Below are 26,061 nucleotides of genomic sequence, written 5' to 3' on the forward strand. Positions count from 1 at the left end.
GATATACTCCTTATATATGGCACTATGTTTTTAACACAATTTTTGACACAATTTTTCAACCTTTAGATTAGAATGCATTCAATGGCACACCTTCTTAGTTCTTTAATTAATTGCATAATACAATATCTTTTCTCTTTCTTCATTCATGTTTTAATTTCTTTAATTAAACCTCATTAATTGCCACGCCTTCTGCCATTAACAACCTTTCTCAAACTTTTTCTTCTTCTTCTTCATGCCTGTTACATTATGAGATTGACCAATTAAAAAAGAGTCCCTAAACTAGAGTGCATGATTGGAGTTTAAATTTTATAGAGAGCTCCTAAAATAACTTTTATATGTTTTTAGCTAAAATTTAACTAAAAAATAGGGAGCATGATTGTGAATGCTCTAACTATGTATTTATTGTTATTCTATGTCATTTTGAAAATAAGTCGTATGGTAAAACGATGATTTCTCCAGCCAAGTTTATAGCCAATATTTGATAATGTAGTTATTTGTTGATGGGATCATAGATATCATTCCTTCTAGCTTCTTTGACATCATTACCTTTTTTTTTTCATTTTCTTTTTGTATGTAACAATGTAATTGCATGCAAACATGTAGTAAGGTTGATGAAGTTAGGAGTTATATTGGTATTTTTTTGAATTTTTTTTTATACAAGCAATAGTCTAAACTAGAGGTGTTATAGAGGTTTGAACTTAAAACCACTAGTTTACAAGACAAGACTAAACTCTATTGGCTTATTGATTTTAGAGACAAAAAGAAAAAAAGAAAAAAAAAGAAGATAGCCCCACTCCTCCCTCATAACCCTGTTGGTACATATGCTTTTGATTATATAGACAAAAAAGGACCCAAAAAAAATAAAATTTGCGTCTGCAACTTCTCTTCTCTATTTACATATATTTCATCTGTAATGAGCCCATTCTTGTTCTGACTTTGTGCGTTTGACCCATAATAAGAAAATAAGTTTATTTACACTCATGGGGAAACTTTTTCATATATCATTGTTGGGTTAACTGTTGATTTACCCCCCAAACTTATTCGCTATTTTCAGTTTCCATTTTAAACTTTTTTTTTTGGAAAATTAAGTACGCGAACTAATTTTTATTGTCAATTCACCCTCTACCGTCTAAATCAACATGTCATCCAAAAAATTATTTTTTGGAAAAAAATTAATGAAAAAGAGAACACCAACAAAAAAAAAAAATATTTCAATCAATCGAAGAGACCTAGAACTCCCTACCCTGTTTTCTTCTTCTCCCATTCCCTATGACCACCACCCTCTACTCCCAAACAAATCCCCCACCCCACAGACCCCTCCCCCACCTTCCCCCTTTTGTTTTTCACCCTCGAACCCAGCCCCGGGGTTTTCTTCTCCTCCCTTTCCCCATGACCACTCCACTCCCAAACCAATCCCCCACCCCCACAGGCCCTTCCTCCACCTCCCCTTCTGTATTTTTCACCCTTGAACCCACCCATCCCCTCTCCTCCAAGTTTTTCTTCTCCTTCCATTCCTCCATGACCACCACCCTCCATCCCAAACCAATCCCCCACCCCCACAAACCCTTCCCCCACCTCTCCCTTATGTATTTTTCATAATCATACTGATAGAACTATAGAGATTCTTATCACATACAACACAAAAAATCTCACTCTCTCTCTCTCTCTCTCTCTCTCTCTCTCTCTCTCTCTCTCTAATGATTTTTTTCATTTTAAATTTCATTTCATTTTATTTTAAATTATTAAATTATTTTAAAATATAAAATAATCAATTTACCCTCATATTTAACGAAAAATTGTATGAAATGTTGAGATTTAGACAGTAAGGAGCGAATTGGCAATAAAAATTAGTTTATGTACTTAATTTTCCAACAAAAAAGTTGTGGGTGCAAATTGAAAGTAGCGTACAAATTAAGGGGATAAATTGATAGTTAACCCTATTATTGTTATATTATCTATATATATAAAGTAAAAGGTAGAGAATTGTGAAACATTCAAAATACCAAAAAATACCTTTGGTTAATTCAAATATTGAGAATTGAAATTATTAATTAAATGAGGATAATATGGTAAATTCACTTTTTTCATATTAAAAAAATTAAAATTAAAAAAAAAATCAGTTAATAGGTCATACTTTTAAGAAACATAACTACCCATGTTATCTTTTCTTAATTCTAAAAATAAAAAATAAAATAAAAAATAAAACCAATTGGGACATTTTGGAAAAAGCAAAAGGAGAGAGAAAATTTTTAAAAGAAGCAAAAATGGACAAAAATGCCCTTATTTATTTTTAGATTTCCTAAGGAATCAAATACATTTGCATGCTTTGATTTGAAAGTTGATTTTTTGTCTTTTTGAAAAAACTTTGGCTTTTTCCAAAAGTGAAAATTTTTTTATGTCTAAAACCTAAAAAACCTTTAATATATAAAAGCCTATCCCTTTGAAGGAAAAATCAAACAAATAAAAAACGAAAGCCTATAAAACGAAAAATTGAATCCTATGACGCAAAAGATCAAACACAATTATTATAAAAACTAAATTATATTAAGCAGCTCTTATAAAATTGATCTATAATATTTATGAGAAAAATATAAAACTTTTTTAAAAAATACAATAAATTGTATAATTTACTCTAAATTAATTTAATTTATGGGTTGGATAAATTCAAACTTGGACGTAAGGGGCAGGCTCACTATCTTAATTAACTGGCCTAACCGATGTCAGCGAGATAAAGTAAATTAAGGATACACTAAATCAATTGGTTTTACTACTAAACCTTCAGAAAATATGCATTTTTTAATCAAATTTAAAAAGAGATATAAACGAATTTAAATTTGTGGTTGACACAACCTTATGCTCAGGCTTCATTCAACTAATTTAAATTTTTGGTTGATGCAACCATTTATTTTTTTGGTCTACATTCATAGATCATCTTTATAAAAAATTAGACAAATCGAAAACCGATTCAACATTCAATTGTGCCCTACAAAATCAATGAAAACGGTGCTTCAAGAAAGTACTATAATTTCACTAATTCAATTGAGTGGTCAAATGAAATCGAATTCAAGTGATATTTTGTAGAGAATATCTTGGAATAAATATCTACAAAATAGAGGGTTTAGATTAATAAATACAATACCGAGTGGGCCCTACAAGGATGTCCCTCAAATATACTTATTTGAGGGATCCCTCAATTCAAACTCTATATATATAATAGCCCAAATCAGATTATAGATATTAAGTGGAAGGAACATTATCTCGGTCGTAGGATTTTTTGTGCAATCTTTTCCCAAGATTTGAGAGTTTTATCTTGGTAGTTGGTTTTGTATAATGCAACGCTAGCTATTGGGAAGCTCAAGTCAGTAATGCTCTCATCCAGAATACTCACTTTCTCTTGAGCTCTTTTCCTCTCTTCTTCTGTCAGATTTCCATAAAGGAGGGCCAAGTGCGGCAAATCATCTGCAAAGGGAGACATGAAAATAATTATTAGGGTCTGAGTTATGTAACAAGAAGAATACTAGTATTTCTTTTATGCTTCAGTAAAAACTAGTAAGAAGAAAAGTAATATTTGGTGTGAATTCAAAGAGACCGAGATCAACATTAGAAAGATCCTCATTGCTTGTTAAATTGATCTTAAATTTTGAACTGGTAATAAACAAACGACAAATTAAAACCAAAACCTCAGCTCCCAACTGTTTATTCTTTTTAGCAACATTCCAAGTAGAAAGTATGTATGAAGATTATATTTACTTAATAATGAGGAAAAAACTTACGACTGAACATGTCGAAATGTCTGCAGCAGTAATCTAATATCTCATACATCTGAGAAAATATGCAATAAATATGTTAGTAAAATATCAATGAGGGGAGTATTTTTATTTTCTACAAACTGAATAAAAATAAAATATCAACAAAACAAACTGAATAAAATAAAATGAAGGAAAGAACAAGAAGTGGACCTTCTTGAAATAGGGTTGCTGAAAGAGGATGCAAACACACTGGTAATAGGACCTCCTGGTAATCACAGCTTCAACTTTAGGAACGTACCCTTGGATAGGATCCCCTAAGGCTTCAAACTTCTTGAGCACGTAAAGCTGAGTAGCACCATGTATTTCCAGTTATTATCTGGCTGGAAAATGTTGCACAACCCAACTCTTTTCCCAACTTTCTTTCAACTCTCTCAATGAGGTAGGACCCCAAATATTGTGGAATCAATCCTGTGATAGAGTTGGAAGTAAAATTGGAAATAGAGTTAGGTTGTAAAGCATCTTCCATGTGGATGTACGTATATATCTGTCCATGTATGCAAGTGGAAAAATGAAGGCGGACAAACTAATCCAGTGGTAAAGGTAGAGCATACTGAATCTGGTCATGAGATCCTCCAGAAGTGGCATTTGAGATGGCCCACGCAGCCTCCTTTTTTATGTCAAATTCTGCATGTTGGAGAAGTTGCACAAGCGGGAGGATTATATCAGCTTCAATCACAGCCTGTTAAATGGAATTGGATAGACAAAAATTGTAAGAACTGTATCAAGTAAAATCCTCCCAGATCAAATTAATTGCGGGACAAGGCAAGAAACAAGATCAAGGAAACTTCCTACAAGCAAAAGGGATTAAGAAAACAAATTCCAATACATATACAGAGACCATTCAAAACATCCATAGAAAATTTATAAGCATTTTCTTTGCCAAGTAATTATATAACTGGTAAGAAACAATATCAGTCAAAACAAAATAGAAGTGTTAATAAAATAACTAACAAACAAAATCTCCCTTCCTTGTGACAACTAGGCTATGTAAGTGTGGGGCTCTTACCCAACAATCCCCCAACCGATCTACCACTAAATGAAAGAGTACAAATAAAACCATCCAGTTATATTACGCAGTCATCCTACTTGTAGAGATGGTTATGAAACACCAGACACCCACCCTGAACATGAAAACGTAGTACAGTGGATTTAGTGGGTGCCATGCATTAACAAAATGCATGAGATAAGAAAAACTGATAGGTGCAAAATTTACTTATGTTGCGCTACGATTGGTACTTTGGTACCTTTAGAAGAAAATATTTGAATTTGACTTCTTAGTCCATACTGTCTAACAAGAGAAGTAGTGATTTTTATATTTAATAAAATCCACAATTTAAATACACTTATTTGGAACATGATGAACTTCAAATGCTCAAGAAATATATGTTCTTATAAATGCTTTTCTCAATTCATGACAAGTGAGTATCACAACTTTCTTTTCTTGTTTTTATTTTAACATTTGATGCAAACAATTTAAACTAAGTAGTCGAATTTAAATCCAGAAATCCAAATGCAATTTAACGGAATTTATACCTGTATTTGAATTTTATTCCCGGCTGTGATATTTGAAATTGTCCAACAAGCTTCTTTCTTGATGCTCTTTTTGTGATTTTGTGTGAGAAGTTGATGGAGGCGAGGGAGCACTTGGTTATCAATAACAAACTGGAACATATACAGAGGTCACTTAGTTGCTATGCATAGCAATGAAAATCAAGGCATTATAAAAAACAAAAACAAAAACATAGAACTGCTGTCCTGAAGGAAGAGCAGATTCGGATGACATTGGGCTCTAAAGGGTAAATACAAATTAGTGTTAATACCTGAGTCTGGGAATCATCACCAGTAACAATGTTTCCCACTGTCCGAAGAGCAGGTATAAGAACCGTAGGTGATGGATGACTGGCATAAACAAATCGTAGTAAATAAAAAATCACTCAAGGTGAGTATCCTAAACAACTATGCTAAGATAATAGTAACCAGTGAAGGCCACTGCCACATGTGAATAGTTTGTACAGAGTATAGAAACTTACATCAGAAGCTCCATAAGTCGCTGGCAGACGCCCGCTTCAATCACAGCCTGAATTCTGTCATTTGGACCATCTGAGAGATATGATAGGGCCCAGCAAGCGTCTGTCAAGACTTCTTCATCATTTAAGTAAATAAGTTGTCGAAGAACTGGTAAGGCAGGCTTCACCTGAAACAAAAAACATGCAGATAAGCAAGCAGAAAGGGTACTTATTACAGTCACGTAAGGCATCAACCAAAATCAAATTAGGAAGGGATACCAACTGACATTTAACATATATTATTAAGGTTTTAACCAGAAAAAAGTCTCAAAATCCCCACTAACCTGATCAAATGGTGTTGCTGGCTTGCCACGACAAAAGTTTGATAAAGTCCATGTAGCATTCCTTAGCATGGATAACTTGGAATGTTCATTTAATTGAGCTAGCAATGGCATTAGTGCACCTTGTCCAAGAACAAGATCCCTGCAACTAGGAGAGTCGCCAGCAACATTTCCTAGAGCCCACACTGCCTGTTAGAGAATCAAGTAAGCGAGGATTGTCATCCAGTACAATCAAACAAATGGAAATTTCTGGCAGTCAAAAGGGAGAGAAACTATGAGTTGTAGAACCAGTAAAACTTAGAACGTAAAGAAGCACATATACCAAAATAATGAGCAGAATACTTTTTGAAACTTATTACTAACTTACATATCATACTGAAATTGGAAAGAATTTCAAACATGCATAACTTAGAATCATTCACAAAGCCGTGTTCTGAAGTCAAATTTCTGAAACTTATTAATAACTTATATATCATATTGAAACTGGAAAGTCTTTCAGATATGCATCACTCGAAGTATTTAGAAATTCCAAATCCAAAGGCAATGCTCTCAAGTTGATGAAAAGTGTGAAAGGTAGTGAGAGACAACCTGCTCTCTGACATCATCACTGCCAGAGCTAAGAAGCTGCACAAACATGGGGACCGCACCATGTTCAATAACAACTCGTGTATGATCTGATGTTCCAGATGCAACATTGGTCAAAGCCCATGCAGCTTCAAACTGCATATAAAGAATGAAAGTCAACCTAACGATTACACCTTAAAGGATAATTTCATTTTAACAACAAACATCAAAAATATTCCGTACTTGCAATTGGGGCATATCATGTCTCCCAAGAAACTCCACAAACCGAGGGACCGCACCTGCTTTTATAACCTCGTCAATTGGAGGGCTGCATTCTACACAAAAACGAAAAAACAAAAGTCAAAAACATCACACGAATATTTCACCAAAATAGGAATAGGAAATGAACTTCAAGTATTGGAGCTGCTCCCAAACCAATTGATAATAGCTTCCTAAACTGAGTGGTAGCCTCCAATTGCAAAGCAGGATCATCAGACCATACTCCTTGCACCATTGAGGGAATACTTTCCAACTGTTAAACAACACCAACATCAATTATTGACCAACCCTTTTAATATAAGATCAAATTGCAAGAAGAGGAACATAAAAAGTCAACTTTCTAAAGATCTCATGCATGAACATTCTTCTTTGCCCCCACGACTTGAACAAAAAAGAAGCAAACTATACAACTTACTTCTTGAATAAAGAATCGAGCTATACAACTTACTTCTTGAATAAACAGAAAATTCTCCGTTGCCTTAAGCAAACTATCGATTCAACATCCCTTATAATCAATTTCTTATAAAACGGTAATTCTCATTTTTAAATCCGTTCCCTTTCCTTCACTTTCTCAGCAACCAAGCACATCCATACAAACTAATCCCACAACAATTCAAACCAAAAAATCAAACAAACCCCACAACCACATCGATTCAAAATCCCTAAGACACTAAGCTCAAAAAAAAAAAAAAGCAAACCACAAAGTATAACCAAGAAGATTTAAAAATAAAATAAAACGAAGTACCCCTTCTCGAAAACGACGGCGGTTTGGGTGCCATCAAGCAGTTGCTGCTGGGACGGAGGCAAGCCTTCCCTTCTCTTCTTGAGCAAATTATCCTCGCGCTTGTTCTTCCTGATCTCCACCAAGTTGTCCTCCCTTCTCCTCCGAGCCTGGTCCGCATCCACTCCAGTCTTGTACGATTTCTTGCGCACCTCAGTGCGTGTACCCGGGCGCAGAGACATTGTCTTCTGATTTAGGTTATGGTTCGCTTTCGGGTCTGTGAAATAGCGCTCGCAAAGTGTTCAATGAAATTACTCAAAAGAAAACCACAGCGAAGAAATGGATTCAGATTTCGGGGTGAGGGGAATATAAAATAAGAAAAATAGGCGGTTCAAATTTTCTTTTTTCCTGTTGGATAGTTTTCTTTACCAAACTAGAAAAATAAATAAATCTAACAAACAAGCAAGAAACGCCTACTCTCTCTCCGCCTATATAACAAACCAGCAAGAAACGCCTTCTCTCTCTCTCTCTCTCTCGCACACACACACACAATTCACCCTAAACTCGGACCCAAACCCAAATCGCCCGTCGTTTTTCTCTCACGGCCATGGACAACGTCTCATCTCTGGACTGCCTGAAATTGGATTCGCAGTCGGAGGTGCTCGATAAGGACGCAGCTATGGTCCCCCTCAACTGTGATACACCAATAATCGGTATGTATGCTTTTCCTTTTTCTTTTAATTCAAGGGTGACCAAGACTATCTTCAATTTAATTACTTAGGGCTCAAAAATTATCTTTTTAGTGCTCCTGTATGCTGTTGATTTTTGTTTTTAGGGTTTGTGATGAAGATTATATGAAATTTTCTTGGGCTTTATTCTTTGGAAAAAAGAAATTTGTTGTTTTTATATTATTTTTGTTGTTGTAATTAGAGGGGTTTTTTTTTTTTGCCAAAATTTCGGTTCAGTTTTTAAAGATGATTCTGCCAGTTGCATGATGGATAGCCGATATGTAATAATATAGTTATTTGTTGATGGTATCATAGATGCAAATTCCTACAAATTTTTTAACATCATCACCCTTCCTTCTCCCTGCTTGCAAACAGAGACTATGACTGAAGAACCAGAGACTACAGAACCAACGGAAGAAGAACGTATTGCTCATTTTTGTAAGCTCTCTATGCATTCGTTGTTATTTCGTGTCATGTTGAAAACAGCTCGTATGTTAAAAGATGATTTCTCAAGCCAAGTTATTTTGGTATTTGCATGATGTAGAATTGATATTTAATAATATAGTTATTTGATGATGAGATCATAGATGTCGTTCCTTCTAACTTCTTTGACATTATGACTCTATTTTTGTTCTTTTTTTCCTTTTGTATTTAACAATGTAATTGCATGGAAACAGGGAGCAAGACTGAAGAATCGGAGGATGAAGAATCAATGGATGGGAAATCAAAGGATAAAGAACCAGAGGATGACGAATCAGATGATTGGAAATCAGAGGTTGAAGAATCAGATGATGAAAAATCTAAGGATGGAAAAAGTTATGGTAAGCAATTGATTTTAGGGACAAAAAAAAAGGAAAAAATTGTGCCTTGCAGCTTCTCTTTTTACATGTATATTCATTTTTTTTTTTCGTATGACATAATATCTATGTATTTGTTGTTATTCAATATAATGTGTTCACACTACTGATTTTTGGTTTTATGATCTTCATTCATTCATTGTCTTTAAAATAATGATTATTTTTATTGCTTCCATTGTATTTAACAATGGATCTACAAATTGCACACAGGGGAATGTAAGTATTGTTTGAAGGTGGATAAGCACCCTACACAACTATGCTCTTAGGTATCGAGTCCCAAAGAACGCAATTGTTGGCGAGAGTTGTGTGGTTGCATGTCGTGTATGTGGCTGCTTCTTTAGAGACTCATGTTGTGCTGATTGTGGTCTGAGCGTAGGACGTGCACTTCTTAAGGAATGTACAATCTGTGGGAAGGAAGAAGAACACTCAAATTTTGAGTGCCCGGAACGCGAGGAGAAACGTAAGAATTCTGGCTTTACTTACGACCCTTATACTGGTTCTTTTTCTGTCGAGATTCGCCCTTTGAAATAGGAGAGAATGAAGAGTTAATTGTACTCTAGAGTTAAAGCAAAAGAGCAAGGAGTGCTATTTTCCATAAATGCTATGCATCCTATCATTTTGATGTCTACATCGTGTATTGTTTTTATCACAAATGAATTGCAATTTGCAGCACCTGGTCTATTATATTGTTATGCTTGAAGATGTGAGAATCCATCTATTTATAAAATGTCTAAAGTAAAAGGTGGTTTTTATCTCAACATTTTGTTCTTCTCTTATGGGGTTAACATACTGAATTTTAATTTAAAAACTTAGCTAAACAACTGGGCATGAATGACCATTGTTATGTGCAAAAGTTTAAATAACGAAGGTAGAATGCAAAAGTTTAAGAAAAGTTTCAAGTTGTATGTTGGGAGGAAGTTGAGTGGATCTGCCCTTTCTCTTGGTGGTGCTGTTTTCTTATCGAAGGCTAAGGCAAGTGGCCATTGCTGGGTTCGAGTTTTGGCACTGAGCTTGTATGTTATGTTTTATGTTTGGTGTTGCCTTGTAGAGAGCTGGATTTATAGTTAAGTTTGTCCTGGCCATGTGCTTATTGATGTGTATACACAGAGAAGAAATTGGGCACAAAAAATTTCGGCATCCGATTTAGGAGAAGCCCCTCTCAGTGGCTTAAGATCAATACCAGTTTCTCCTGCCAAGTCATAGAGTTGTTTGTTTTAGAGACTTGGTTTCTTCAGTATCATAAATGACCCAATTCTACTTTTGCCTTGAATACCATATCTGTCAATCCACGAGTAACAGAAAGGCAACTGGAAGAGGGCACAAGCATATGAATGATCATAAAGTTCGGCCACTATATAATAATTCGATATATATTATTTTTATTCGGTAATATGTAAAATTGTGTGTATAATACGTGAATTTTGTGTGTATTGTTTACAATTTTGTAAAAACACGTGTATTAAACACACACAAAATCCGCACGTACGTACGTTTTCCTTGTGTACGGAAAATGGAAGTATTGTTCAAAAATACGTATGTATGTGTATAACACGATTATTAAACGGCAATATGTTATACTATTTATTATTAAAAATAAAAATGAAAGCAAAATAGGGCCCCCAGTGAAATTAATTAAACTAATCTGAATTAATTAAAAAAAGGAAAAAAAATTTATTAATTCGAAACTAGATAATTAAATTAAATCTTCAATGCCCAAGTGCCCCATGGCCCAAGGCCATCTTTTTGATAGTTAAATATTATATATTCAATGCCCAAGTTGAATTTGAAGCCCAATTGGCTTCCACTTGGCCCAACTTCCAATTGCCTTGTCTGGCCAAGGGAGCTTCTACAATGAGGAGTTAAAGTGAGGAGACCGATCCGATCGTCAAAACATTTAAAATATTTAAGTCCCATGATTTCTTTACATTTGTTGATGGTGAGATTTGATCTCCTCAAATAACCTCCTCACTTTAAGCCCTCATTATAGCCTTTCCGGTCCGGCCAAACTTTCAAGTACCCCATGTATTTTAATAGTATAGACGCCCCATGTATTTTAATAGCATAGCCGTGCGGCTATACTATTCTTCAGAGAAATTTTCAAAAACCCAGTATCGCCGGGCGGCTATACTATTTATTAAAAGAAACTTAGCAAGAGTACTGTTTCAGAAAAACAAAAGGACAAAAAATACAGTATAGCCGGCCGGCTATAAGCTTGAAATATATTGCGGCTAAACTATTCTTCAAAGATATTTTCAAAAAACCCAGTATAGCCGCGTGGCTATACTATTTATTAAAAGAAAATTAGCGGGGGTACTGTTTCGGAAAAACAAAAAGGTCAAAAAAAATATATACTCTTGAAATATATTATATTCAATAGTATAGCCGTGCGGCTATACTATTTGTTAAAGAAAATTTTAAAAAAACGGCTGCAAGAGTGGGTATGAATCGATTTCTTATTTTTCCTTAGGCTAACTTACCTTACTACCAAGCATATGAAAGATCATAAAGTTCGGCCACTATATAATAATTTGATATATATTATTTTTATTCAGTAATATGTAAAATTGTGTGTATAATACGTGAATTTTGTGTGTATTGTTCACAATTTTGTAAAAACACGTGTATTAAACACACACAAAATCCGCACGTACGTGTATTGTACGTTTTTCTTGTGTACGGAAAATGGAAGTATTGTTGAAAAATACGTATGTACGTGTATAACACAATTATTAAACGGCAATATGTTATACTATTTATTATTCAAAATAAAAATGAAAACAAAATAGGCCCCCCGGTGAAATTAATTAAACTAATCTGAATTAATTAAAAAAAGAAAAAAATTTATTAATTCGAAACTAGATAATAAATTTAAATCTTAAATGCCCAAGTGTCTTAATAGTATAGACGCCCCATGTATTTTAATAGGAACGGCTATACTATTCTTCAAAGAAATTTTCAAAAACCCAGTATAGCCGTGCGGCTATACTATTTATTAAAAGAAACTTAGCAAGCGTACTGTTTCGGAAGGACAAAAAATACAGTATAGCCGGCCGGCTATACGCTTGAAATATATAATATTCAATAGTATAGCAGGGCGGCTATACTATTTAATAAAAGAAATTTAGGAAGGGTACTGTTTCGAAAAAAAAGAGGTCAAAAAATACAGTATAGCCGGCCGGCTACACTCTTGAAATATATTATATTCAATCGTATAGCCGTTCGGCTATCCTATTTGTTACAGAAATTTTTAAAAAAACCCCTGCAAGAGTGGGTATGAATCGATTTCTTCCTTTTCCTTAGGCTAACTTACCTTACTACCAAGCATATGAATGATCATAAAGTTCGGCCACTATATAATAATTCGATATATATTATTTGATGATGAGATCATAGATGTCGTTCCTTCTAACTTCTTTGACATTATCACCCTTTTTTTGTTCTTTTTTTCCTTTTGTATTTAACAATGTAATTGCATGGAAACAGGGAGCAAGACTGAAGAATCAGAGGATGAAGAATCAATGGATTGGAAATCAGAGGATGAAGAATCAGAGGATTGGAAATCAAGGGTTGAAGAACTAGAGGTTGAAAAATCTAAGGATGGAAAAAGTTATGGTAAGCAATTGATATTAGGGACAATAAAAAAAGGAAAAAACAATGTACCTTGCAGCTTCTCTTTTTACATGTATATTCATTTTTTTTATCGTATGACATAATATCTATGTATTTGTTGTTATTCAATATAATGTGTTCACACTACTGATTTTTGGTTTTATGATCTTCATTCATTCATTGTCTTTAAAAAAATGTTATTTTTATTGCTTCCATTGTATTTAACAATGGATCTACAAATTGCACACAGGGGAATGTAAGTATTGTTTGAAGGTGGATAAGCACCCTACACAACTATGCTCTTATAGTTATCGAGTCCCAAAGAACGCAATTGTTGGCGAGAGTTGTGTGGTTGCATGTCTTGTATGTGGCTGCCTCTTTAGAGATGACAGGACCCGCCCTGAAATTCCTTGGAATCTGGGACGGACCCGCCTAATTACGACATCATCCGGTGCGGGCCCACTTACTAACGATGAGACTTTCTACCAAAAATTTGGTGTCTCCCTCAGTAAATTGAACATTTCCCAATTTCAACCTGTTCAAAATTTGATTAAATACAACTAATCAAGCATGCTTTACAAGCAGTAAAATAATTTACAAACAAGGCCTCTGTGCCTCACAAAATTTAAACCTCATGGGTGATACAGAGCATATCTACTGAATTCAAAATACAACCGAGAAGTATCGTTTAACTGAAAGGAAAAGGTACCAAGAGTCTCTACTAAGACTGAATTCCAAGATGCACCCGTCCGCTCAACCGCAAAGCTTCGGGGCGCAAAAAGAAAGTTGTGAGTGGACAAAAATCAAGTTCAGTTCAAGTGAAAACAAAATAGTATAACCCCACTTTTTTAAAACACGCAAGGAAACCATAAGCATAACAAAACAACATAAATAGTATATGCATACATACTAACACATTTATACCGGATCTCAAATCCGTAATCCGTGAATAATACATACTAACTCTCAGTCAGACGCATACGATACAGTCAAAGCTTGCGCTGAAAAACCAGTCCTATGCGCGCAGACTACCCCAAATCCAGGGTCCACAGCAACATCCCTCAAGGATGTTCTGAGTTCTCATAATTTCAAAAGTACTCAATATCCATAATCAAAATCAGATCAGGGGAGGTACATGAATTAGTGCTTAACGCACTCCAACTAGCAAATCAAATATTACCTTTCCATAGCTCATATCAATCATCACGTACCCCATGCATAGACGCATGCAAATATAGTTTCTCAAAAGTCAAATATCATAATAAGTTTTATAAAAACCTCGAACTTTCATTCGAGCATATATAAATTCTTGATAAACATAATAAAACTATATGCCATATTTCCATGAATGAAATCATACTGAGTTTCAAAAGAAAAGTCCACTCACAAGTAGTCCCACACCTTGACCCTTAGAGGGTCCACTGCAGTATCTTTGGGTCGGCGTTGATTGGAATACGAAATACGATGAACGTCAATCGCTTCAAAACATAACTTTAAAATAAAACCCTAGCTTCCTGGGAGTTCCTATAGGTTTTACGAGGTCTAGGATACACGTCCTGTACGTTTAGTCCGAAACGGACGGTTAGATCGCTCACGATCGCACAATTGGACCATTACTGAAACCCTCACCCTAGGGTTGGCATTTTCGGAGTATCCGGGACTCCGTTTTACGATCCGTCGAATCCTATACGATCCTAAGGGTATCCAAAGGAACATACTTCAGTTTGAAAACGATCCAACGGTCGGAACATATCGAACCCGAATAACGCACAATATGCGATAATTCATTCGATTGTTAAACGACCTCGGAATCGAGATCCGCGAAATCCTACGCGCTCGTGACAACCTAAGGATCACACTGGAATGATTTACAGCTCCACCACATTTTCTCACGCGCCGCCACATGCACTGGCAAAGAAGCGGGTGTCCAAAGCGATTAAGCTTGGCCAGAAAATCTCAAAATCTCGGCTCAAGACTCCTATCCTAGATGTAACACCCTATTTGGAGCCACTTTTGTTCTTGGGCATACCCCAAAAATTGACCGGAGGTGGCCGGAATCGCGATCGCAAAACCGGCCGAATCCTAATTCGAAAATCAAGCTGCCCACACTCAAAATTGATGCAATCCTACCCAACCATCAGCTAGAGCATGGAAAATAGGTAGAAAAGCATACCTTACTCGTCAAATTTGGAGAAGAAATTAGGGAGAACGAGCGGTTGAAAAATCTGTGAAAACCGGCTTGTTTTCTGCAAAATTCCGGCTGGGCTGAAGACGGCGGAAACTTGTCGGGTTTGACGGTGGGGCTGCCGGTCAGTTTGGTACGTGTCATGGTCTGTGGTGGCGGAATCGGTGGTTGCACCTTGATCGGGAGAGGTTCGAGAGAGAGAAACCGCACGAGAGAGAGAGAGAGAGAGAGAGAGAGAGAGAGAGAGAGAAATGAAATGAAAATCTGATTTTTGTTTTTAAAAAAAAAAATACCCTTTTTGAATTATTTACAATTTTGCCACCGACAGAAATTTCATCGCCAAAACCTCGTTATAACTCCGATTCAAGCCTATCGCCTGTCCACGAATTCATCTCAGAACCGCCTACGCAACCAAACCACTTGTGGTCCCAAAATCCTTCCGGACAAGAAAATGACCGAAATACCCTACCTCAAGGGTAGTTTCGTAATTTCACATTTAATTAAGTTTTACCATTTGCATTGGAAATTAAATAGAGTCGGGGTGTTACAAGAGACTCATGTTGTGTTGATTGTGGCGTGAGCATAGGACATGCACTTCTCAAGGATTGTACAATCTGTGGGAAGAAAGAAGAACACTCAAATTTTGAGTGCCCGGAACGCGAGGAGAAATGTAAGAATTCTGGCTTTACTTACGACCCTCATACTGGTTCTTTTTCTGTCGAGATTTGCCCTTTGAAATAGGAGAGAATGAAGAGTTAATTGTACTCTAGAGTTAAAGCAAAAGAGCAAGGAGTGCTATTTTCCATAAATGATATGCATCTTATCATTTTGATGTCTACATCGTGTATTGTTTTTATCACAAATGAATTGCAATTTTCAGCACATGGTCTATTATATTGTTATGCTTGAAGATGTGAGAATCCATCTATTTATAAAATGTCTAAAGTGAAAGGTGGTTTTTATCTCAACATTTTGTTCTTCTCTTATGGGGTTAACATACTGAATTTTAATTTAAAGACTTAGCTAAACAACTGGGCATGAATGACCATTGTTATGTGCAAAAGTTTAAATAACGAAGGTAGAATGCAAAAGTTTAAGAAAAGTTTCAAGTTGTATGTTGGGAGGAAGTTGAGTAGATCTGCCCTTTCTCTTGGTGGTGCTGTTTTCTTATCGAAGGCTAAGGCGGCAAGTGGCCATTGTTGAGAGAGAGAGAGAGAGAGATGGATAGATAGATAGGTAGATAGATTTTTATGAATTTCCCAATTTGCCCTTAATTTGACAGAAAATTTAACTAAGTTGACGGAAAAACCAATGATGCAACATGAGACCTAATTGAAACACCACCGTAACAATTTAACAATATGAGGGACGAAAAGTAAAGTTTGGTCTTAGTCCAGGGACCATTGCTACAATTTTTTCCCAAAAAAAAAGGAAAAAAAAAAAACCAAAGCTCAATTCGTAGTAGATCCAAACCATAAAAAAAGATGGAGAAACGATGAGAAAAAAAACAAGGGGAAGGGCATGGGCTAGAGAGAGAGACTACATGGGTATTGACAACTAAAAAAAAGGCATGGGCTATAGCCCATACAGCCCAATAGTTGGATTTGTTACTGCTTCCACCCATAGTGTCTGCCCTACCTTTTTTTATTTTGCTTTTCCATCCATTGTCATGGCAAGTAAAGGCAACCATTATTCACATGAGATTTGATGAGAGAAATTTGTATGGAGTTTCGGTGTGGGAAGTGAATAACTTGGCTATGTATTATTGAAAAAAAAGTCTAAACTTTTTGGTATTATATAGTCCAATTCTATTGAGTGATCTCTCAAATAATTTTATTTGAGGGGCACCCCTTAGAGTCCCCTACGATTTTTTTTTCAACGATCCAAACCATCTATTTTTTAAGTCTATATTCATAGATCATCCTTGCAAAAAATTAGACAAATCGGAAACCGTTTCGATATCCAATTGTGTCCTACAAAATCAATGAACATGGTGCTTCAAGAAAGTACTAAAATTTCAATTCAATTGACTGGTAAAATGATATCGGATTCAAGTGATTTTTTTGTATAGATGATTGAATGAGTATCTACAAAATAGAGGTTTAGATTAGTTAAATACAATACGGAGTGGGCCCTACAATGGTGTCCCTCAAATAAGCTAATTTGAGGGATTCCTCAATAGAAGCTGTGTGTGTGTGTGTGTGTGTGTGTGTGTGTGTGTGTGTGTGTGTGTGTGTCTATATATTGTATTTAAATTGGTTGCTGATGTCACACTAATGTCAGTATGAGATCAGTAAACCCAGGGAGCAGCTTAGGCAATTCTTGCATTTGGGCTTGCCTGAGTAAATGGGGCCTATTTTTGTGGGCTGCCTTTCATTTATGAGGAGCTTAAACCCAACCTGAGCTCCCTTTTGCCTTGACAAAATTGACCTGCTAGAAGTTCTCTTACAACTTATTTACAAGGGGAACCACAATAAAACAGTGGGCTATAGCAGTGTGGTTTCTTAAGAAAAAAAATATAGACCCTATATATTTGACTTATTTTCAATATTAAATGTCTTTGTCATTGTACTTTTATTTATTTTTATATTACTCCATTTTTATAGTACCTCCCATTTGGATTCAAATAAAAATACTAGAAAATCAAATTCCCATCAAATCAAAATACGAAAAATCAGTTTTAGTGCAAAATACGATTTAGGCTAAAAATGATGGCTCATTAAGTTAATATATACTTCATACTAAAATCCCATAAAATCAAGTTTTCTTATTCGATGTGTGAGGAATAAAAGCCGCTAAAAATTATCTAGAGAAAATGATTATTCCGAAAACCCATTTTTCATACTTAGTCAATATTTTTACATAAAACAACTTTTCATGTATAATATGAATGCATGAAGGAACCTAAGGTCAATCTAGATAAAAAGCCTTAGATGTTCAATCCACTATGGTGTTAAACCCTATTTGGTTTATGTTAAAATTTATTGAAAATTAGTCTATGGAGCTATGAACTAGCTTGGTTTATATGATTTAATTTACTTTTATTTCTAAAAGGACTATAGAAATTGTAAGTACCAAAAAAAATCATCATTAAATTTTAAGCTAATAACTTTAGCTAGTCCACCCGTTGAAAAATTTATAGTTCCGCCCTTGCTTATTTACAAGTACATATCCATAGTTGCATGTTATTTCTCTTTATACTTTACAATACGGATATGATTTCCCCACTCCCTTTTGCTTTTTAATACTTTTTAATCAATTTTGTTCATTCTCTTTCCTATTCTACCCATACCCTACATTAATTTCTTTTTACTTCGCTTTTATATTAGTTCTTTTTCTTTATAGTTAATTTTTCAACTTGCACTCCATTTTCAGTAATTTTTTTCCCCTAATTGAGTAAGAAATTAAGTTTTTCTAATTATATCCATTTTCTAGTTAATTAATCAGAATTAATAGTTCAATAATTGTAAAGAATTTATAGGTGGTTAAGAGCATTCACAATCTTGATCTTTATTTTTAAGTTAAAATTTAGCTAAAAATACTAGAAAACTATTTTATGAGTGTAGGGGACTTTTTCTTCCGGCAGCTGTAAATAGGTTAGGCAATTGTAAAGAGCAGACTGATGAAATTGTTCCATTTGTCAATTCGAAAATTAAGCCTAAAAAATGCTTCGAAATGGTAGCAGAGCTTTAGGAAGTATTTTGATTACCTTCACCAGCCAAAACGATAGCAACTTACAGGTAATTTATGCATGCTTATAGATAAACTTTTGAGCTTGGCATGAGAGGTAAGTGGCATGGAAGCAAAATTAGCATGAGTTGAGCACCAAAAAGGAAACATGGCTTCCTAGGGAGAAAGAGGAGTGTTTAAGGTAAGGAAGAAGAGGTTTGCAAGCAAATGTGGCTAAGAAGAGGAAAAGAAAGAACTATGTTCTTCCGGCAGCTTGCCAAAAGAAGAAAATGGGGAAAGAGGGTGAATAGTGCACAATGTTGCTGGGCTTTTGTAGGTAAGAGAGGAAGCTTGCTCTCCAGGTGTGGGTTGTTTTTGTTGGGTAGAAGATGCCTCATTTTATAGGCGCTGGAAACCATCACTTCCCAAGAAACCCTAATGGCTTCTACCCATTTTGTTCAAGCTTTTCCCTTACTTTCTCATCTCCTTCCTTGACTTTCCTTATCTTGGTAACATTTCCTTTGCCTATTTGCACAAAATCATAGATATTTTGGAGCTCAAGGATCCTTTCCAGCGTCTGTTTCAGTGGGGGATTTCCATTCCCAGCCATCTTCTTCCTTTCTTTCCTCATCTTTTCTATGGCCAAGGTCTGATGGGGGAAGGAATTAGGGTATGTATGCTGATTTGAAGAGTGCTTCTCTTCTTGGCAGCTTGCACGTTAATATATTTTAGTTTTTCGGGTGTTTTGTGCTTGGAAATTGTTCATTCTCATGTGCTGGAGCCTTCCAGTAGCTCTGCATAGGTGGACACTTTGCTCCCTACGTGGTTTATGTTTCTTTTAGCAAAAGGGCTTATGCTTTTGCTGCTTCTTACCTCCAATTGTGTGGGCCTTTAAAGTAACAAATCAACCTTCCAAACAAATGGGCTATCTTCATCTAACATTGGGCTATATGGGTTAATTTTAGTGGATCATTTTGGTTGGGCTTTTTGGTTGGGCTATTTTGGTTGGACTATTTTCCTATTTTGTGCTCACCCATATGTTTGGGCCTAAGAAATGGGCTTGGGTTCCGAGGCTCCCAAGCAACCCGGAACCTCCACTTCTCGGTCCATCAATGGGCTTCATGACAATTTATTACCATCCATACCATAACCCACTCAAGCAAGCCCAGGCATTCGAGTGGCTTGGGCCCATTTAGGCTTATAACGTGGTTGAGTATGTAATAATGATTTCCTGCTTGGCATGACATGTTGCTTGGCATGGCATATCGCTTGGCATGCTTTTAATTATTATGCTTGACAAGATAATTAGAATGGATTTGCAAAGATAATGCATTTTATAATCTTAATCTCGATTCCTAGCATGACGGATTATTTATTTGGCATGGCGCGTGGAGTGTGACTCGTGCATGGCGGACTTTTGTGTGCTCCAAGTTAGGTTTTTTCTCAATAAGATATTGCGCTGGGCCGAGAATTCATTTGGGTCAAGCCATGGATTTTTTGGGCCTCAACAATGAGCTCTCTATAAAATTAAACTCCAACCATACTCCCTAATTTAAAGAGTCATAAATATTTTTAATATTTTTAATTCATTTTTTGGAAAAAAGTGGAAACACAAAAGCAACAATAAAAAATAGTTGGTATTAAATAAATACTTAAAATAATATTAAATATAGAAGCATTTAATAATAGGGAGTTACTATGAGTCATTTCTTTCTCCTCATATTTAGGAGCTCCTAGAGGTCTCTCTATTTTAGGAGTTGGATAGGAAGCATGGTTGGAGGTAGGGATGGGCATTCAAACCGTAACCCGGTCAAGCCCAAACCAAACTGACGGTTTGGGTTGGTTTGGTTTTTTCAATCTTTTTTGGTCATCAGTTTGAACCCAAACCAAACTGAAATATATGGTTCGGTGTACAGTTTGCAATATTCAAAACCACGATTTAACCAAACCAAATCGATTTTATTAAAAAAATATTATATATAATATTATTATAAGAAAGAAAGAAAGAAATATATATATTACATAGTTTCAATCTTTTCTTTTTCTTCTCTCTTCATCTCACCGTTTGTCTTGTCTCCATCAGTCCCTCTCTCTATATTTTTTTTCTCATTCTTCTTACGTCTGTCTTCACTCCCTCTCCCTCTCTCCCTCTCTTTTTTTCCTTCTTCTTCTCTCTCTCTCTCTTCTTTTTCTCTTCTTCTTCTCCATCTCTCCTTTTTTTTTTTCTTCTTCTCCTCTCCATCGCTTTTATTTCTTCTTCTTCTTCTTCTTCTCTCTCTCTCTCTCTCTCTCTCTAAGAAAGCCAAAAAACCCACCGAACCAAACCAACCCACCAAGTTCGATTAACCGAAGTGGTCAGTTTTCATCACGGTTTCCAAAATAGCCACACTGAGGCCTACGATTTGGTGTTCGAGTTGAGCCCAAAACCAAACCAACCCAAATCGAGCCCACCCCTAGTTGGAGGTGAGTTTTTTCAATTCCTTCCAAAATTTTAGCTAAGGATGTGGTTTATGGAGCTCATTGTGAATGCTCTAAATGCTTTACCTCCACACTTGAAGTTTTAGGTTCGATTCCTCTCTCCTCAATATCGTTTCTATCATAAAAGAATGACTTAATTGCTACAGTGCACCCTAAAACATTGGTCAATTCTCACTTTACCACCTTAAAGTTAAAATGACCCACTTTGCCTCCTTGACCGATTTTTACGTCTCACTTTGCCCCTCACCGTCAAGTCTGTTAAAAAAAGATGACGTGGCACCAATAGGACCCACTATTTGACTAAACTAAGTGCCATGTGTGAAGAAAAAAAATTAAAAATTAAAAAAAATTATGGATTTAAGGCTTTGACCTCACCCATCCCCAAGCCACCCTTCCTAGATTTCTTCTCCCTCATTCTCCCATTCTCTCTCTCCCTTTCCTTTCTCTGTGATCTCCCTCTCCCCTCTGTATTTTCTTCTCCCCAACAACCTAGACTACCCCTAGCATCGGTGGCAACCCAGGCCACTCCCACCCTCAATCAACCTAACCCACCCCTCTCTCTGCAAATTCAAAACCAACAAATTTAAAAAAATAAAAAATTCATTGTTTTTGTTGTTTTGTGCTTGAAGGTCTGCAACCAAATTTGATGGCTTCCGAATTCAGTGAGATGGAGATGGTGGGTTGTAGCTCTGGAGGTTTGAGAGAAAGAGAGGCAGGGCTCATCAGGTTGTCGACATCTGGAGGGTTAGGACTCTTGGGTTTAAGGGCTAGGGGTGGGAGTGGGGCTTGGGTTGCGGCTGGAAGTGGGGGTGGTCTGAGTTCTATACAGCCCATGTTTCTAAAATTGGTGTAACATATTAGAGCCTTGACATGCATACAAAGATGAATTGAATCTTTGTTTTGTCTTGCTAAAAGTGGAAGATGTTGGATTGAGGCAGAGATGTGGCACTTAGTTGAATCTTTGTTTTGTCTAATCTTTATTTTGTCTTGCTAAAAGTTGAATCTTTGTTTTAATTTTTAAATTTTTTTTTTCACACATGGCACTTAGTTTAGCCAAATAGTGGGTCCCATTGGTGCCACATAAGCTTTTTTAACAGAATTTTTAACAGACTTGATGATAAGAGCATAGTGAGACACAAAATAATAAAGTCAATTGGATAAAGTGGGTCACTATAACTTTAAGGGGGTAAAGTGAGAATTAATCAATATTTCAGGGGGCACTTTAAGCCTAAAAGAAAAAGTTCAACAATTGAGGTATCCATTTTCCAGACTTGCTATTTGCACGAGCCAATAGAAGAAAGCCACTATTTTCTATAGAACTTTTCAAAACTTTTTGAACGTAATTGAATTCAATCTTGTTGTCGTTTTTTATTTTTCCCTCCAAACTATTTTTCAAATAATTGCATATTTTGTCTTATTAACAAGAATTCCCCAACTAGTGCTGCCCATCTCTGATCCCAACCCCAATCTCCGCCGTGGATCAACGGACCCCACTTATTTTCATTTACCATTTTGCAATCGCCCCCCTCCATAGATGGTTTTAATTTCAAATATTGATTTTTCTGTTTCTGGGAATTTTATTTCATATTTTTATATCTGCATACTTTGATAGAAGTCGGGCTTACAAGGATATATGGATATATGGATATACGAAAACAATCATGTTTTTATTTTAGATACAATCTGAATCATTGACATTTTCTCAAAAGTATGATATTACATGAACATCCTACTAGAAGCTATTTAAAGGAGTGCTATATTTCTTGTAAATTTCTCACCAACTCCTGTGTTATCTTACCACACAAAATAGGAGCCTCACCAATTTCTTCAATTCGAACTGACGATAGATATCTAACTTCAGGGAGCACAACACGCTGGCTATTTTTTCTTTCCAACCTCTCATATAGCTCATCAATTGGGTTCTTGAAATGTACAAGTCGCACAGTGTATGTTTGTCCTTGAGTTATGACAACATTCTTTTTATTTTCTTCATCAAACTGTCTTTGGAATCCTTCATGCACTTTCACATTAATGTCGTGTGTATAATTGTAATCAAGCTTGTCAAAGAGAAAGAACAATGATTTGGAAAGATAACTAGCCAAGGCATCATAATGATCGAGAAGCGCTCTCAAAACTGGTCGGTTATATACCATTTCATAACCTCCTTGTTTTAATACCTCAAATATGCGTACATATCCACCGCTAGATTCATCAAAAAGGGTTGCATATAATAAAGCCCTTATCACATGTTGTAATAGTTCATTTGAAACATGGACTTCCAAATTGCAACCATCCAAGTATTTCGAGGCATGTGAAGAACCACTTCCATTCACAAATCCTGTGCATTGATTGGATTTGGTTTTCACCCTCACTCCAGAATGCCTAACTCTACATACGAAAGGATCTTTACCTACACCGTTCCATCCAACCTTCCATCCAAACATGAGAGTAGACGCCTCGAATTTCTTCAAATTATTTTTTCTTTCCCATCTTTTAATGAAATTATAGGCTTTTACCGATGCATCACGGATGCCATTAATTATTTTCCCCTTATGACGATAATGTTCCTCCACATGTTCTAACATTTTTTTGCAACTGATGGTATTTCCCGCTCTAGTGGCAAATACATTGCAATGCTCCATATGCATATATTTGTTTGAATCATCATTTTTTATAAATCCTTTGCATGTGGTCCTCGAATTGACACCAACATATATTGTTCCACAACCATTAGAGATAAAAACGATGTTTGTTGTGCCCCATCCCTCCTCCTAGTAACAATTTGAAATTTATTACTTAAAAAAGATAAGAAAAAAAGAATGAGGCATGAACTTTATTACTTTAAAAAAAAATTAAGAAAATAGAACAACCAAAGGAGAATACAGATGAAGCAACATAAACATAAAACAAATTAATGAACTAATATGGGAATAAGAAACATACAATAGATGAATAAACTAAAGGAGAGGAAACATAAAGAGTCAACTTTTAAACAGATCTCATACATGGACAGGACTTGAACAAAAAATAAGCAAACTACACAACTTACTTCTTCCTCAGCCCAATCTCTCTCCAAGATCTTCACAGCCTTCTCATAAATCTCACTGTTATCATGTGTCTGCAGATTATTAATCTTATCCAAACCTTCACATTCATCGACCAGTTGTGCATAAAGATTGATCCCGTCATTCATTCCCATTTCTTTGTCTGCCTCACCCACCTTCAGAATGTTCTCAGGACCTTCAAGGCACACAGTTATAATCCTTGGATCTGGGCAGATTAGAAGATCACAGAGCGGTTTAATACAACCTCTGGAAGCCAGGTGTCTGCAAGAACATTAATCATGCATGTAAAATATCGGAAGATATAGTATGAACACTATCACATAATCAATCGGCTAGAAGAAACTGAAGTAAAGAACACACTTGAGTAAGGTCATCACTATCAGTGTTTTTCAACATTAGAATGGCAGCCAATATATTGATTTCAAGTTTCCTTTTCTTTTAGGTGAAAAAAAAATAATAATAAGGAAGGCCACTGCCACATGTGAATAGTTTGTACAGAGTATAAAAACTTACATCAGAAGGTCCACAAGTCGCTGGCAGACGCCTGCTTCAATCACAGCCTGAATTTTGTCATTTGGACCATCTGAGAGATACGATAGGGCCCAGCAAGCGTCTGTCAAGACTTCTTCATCATTTAAGTAAATAAGTTGTCGAAGAATTGGTAAGTCAGGCTTCACCTGAAACATATATTATTAAGGGTATTTATTACAGTGAAGTAAGGCGTCGACCAAAATTAAATTAGGAAGGGATACCAACTGACATTTAACATATATTATTAAGGTTTTAACCAGACAAAACTCTCGAAATCCCCACGAACCTGATCAAATGGTGTTGCTGGCTTGCCACGACAAAAGTTTGATAAAGTCCACGTAGCATTCCCCACCATGGATAACTTGGAATGTTCATTTAATTGAGCTAGCAGTGGCATTAGTGCACCTTGTCCAAGAACAAGATCCCTGCAACTAGGAGAATCACCAGCAACATTTCCTAGAGCCCATACTACCTGTTCAAGAATCAAGAAAGCAAGGATTGTAATCCAGTACAATCAAACAAATGGAAATTTCTGGCAGTCAAAAGGAAGAGAAACTATGAGTTGTAGAACCAGTAAAACTTAGAACGTAATTCTGAAACTTATTACTAACTTACATATCATATTGAAATTGGAAACTATCGATTCAACATCCCTTATAATCAATTTCTTATAAAACGGTAATTATCATTTTTAATTCCGTTCCCTTTCCTTCACTTTCCCAGCAACCAAGCACATCCATACAAACTAATCCCACAACAATTCAAACCAAAAAATCAAACGAACACAAAGTATTACCAAGAAGATTTTAAAATAAAATAAAGAAGTAGTACCGTCTTCTGGAAAACGACGGTGGTTTGGGTGCCATCAAGCAGTTGCTGCTGGGACGGAGCCAAGCCTTCCCTTCTCTTCTTGAGCAAATTGTCCTCGCGCTTGTTCTTCCTGATCTCCACTCCAGTCTTGTACGATTTCTTGCGCACAACGGTGGTTGTGCTCGGGCGAAGAGACATTGCCTTCTGATTTAGATTTTGGTTTCCAGTTCTCTGAAATAACGCTTGCAAAATGTTTGATGAAATTGCAGCGAAGAAATGAATTCAGTTTTCGGGGTGGGGGGAATATATAGGCGTGTTTGGTGTTTGGGCGGGATCGTATGTTCAGCCGCCCGTTCGATAACAAATGACGTAGTAATTTTCTTTTTTCCTGTTGGGATAGCTTTCTTTA

General features: G+C 35.9%; 3 protein-coding genes across 4 annotated transcripts; 1 reads left to right on the top strand and 2 right to left on the bottom strand.

Annotated features, from left to right (window-relative positions):
- Nucleotides 1–2,863: 2,863 nt before the first annotated feature.
- On the bottom strand, nt 2,864–8,070 carry LOC148921175 (importin subunit alpha-4-like). 2 transcript variants are annotated; one of them, XM_089044249.1, is made up of 12 exons: nt 7,738–8,070; nt 7,156–7,252; nt 6,964–7,055; nt 6,745–6,876; nt 6,160–6,345; nt 5,840–6,003; nt 5,630–5,708; nt 5,343–5,471; nt 4,361–4,488; nt 3,960–4,217; nt 3,774–3,822; nt 2,864–3,459 (listed from the first exon to the last, which is right to left on the bottom strand). In XM_089044249.1, exons 1-10 carry the CDS (start codon nt 7,960–7,962, stop codon nt 4,181–4,183), a joined length of 1,269 nt encoding a protein of 422 aa, XP_088900375.1. In that variant the 5' UTR covers nt 7,963–8,070; the 3' UTR covers nt 2,864–3,459; nt 3,774–3,822; nt 3,960–4,180. The 2 variants fall into 2 exon arrangements, with proteins under 2 accessions (XP_088900375.1, XP_088900374.1); XM_089044248.1 differs by lacking the exon at nt 7,738–8,070 and having other exon boundaries at nt 3,960–4,094; nt 7,156–7,247.
- A 29-nt stretch (nt 8,071–8,099) lies between these two features.
- On the top strand, nt 8,100–9,582 carry LOC103344215 (uncharacterized). The gene is made up of 4 exons (XM_089044250.1): nt 8,100–8,433; nt 8,824–8,886; nt 9,126–9,269; nt 9,516–9,582. Exons 1-4 carry the CDS (start codon nt 8,328–8,330, stop codon nt 9,569–9,571), a joined length of 369 nt encoding a protein of 122 aa, XP_088900376.1. The 5' UTR covers nt 8,100–8,327; the 3' UTR covers nt 9,572–9,582.
- A 14,477-nt stretch (nt 9,583–24,059) lies between these two features.
- Nucleotides 24,060–25,938, bottom strand: LOC103344552 (importin subunit alpha-4-like). Its single transcript, XM_008248147.2, has 4 exons — nt 25,674–25,938; nt 25,129–25,314; nt 24,825–24,988; nt 24,060–24,572 (listed from the first exon to the last, which is right to left on the bottom strand). Exons 1-4 carry the CDS (start codon nt 25,848–25,850, stop codon nt 24,158–24,160), a joined length of 942 nt encoding a protein of 313 aa, XP_008246369.2. The 5' UTR covers nt 25,851–25,938; the 3' UTR covers nt 24,060–24,157.
- Between the last annotated feature and the right edge of the window lie 123 nt (nt 25,939–26,061).

Source organism: Prunus mume, linkage group LG1 (assembly GCF_029339155.1).
Source record: "Prunus mume cultivar Tortuosa linkage group LG1, ASM2933915v1, whole genome shotgun sequence".
NCBI classification, from domain to species: Eukaryota; Viridiplantae; Streptophyta; class Magnoliopsida; order Rosales; family Rosaceae; genus Prunus; species Prunus mume.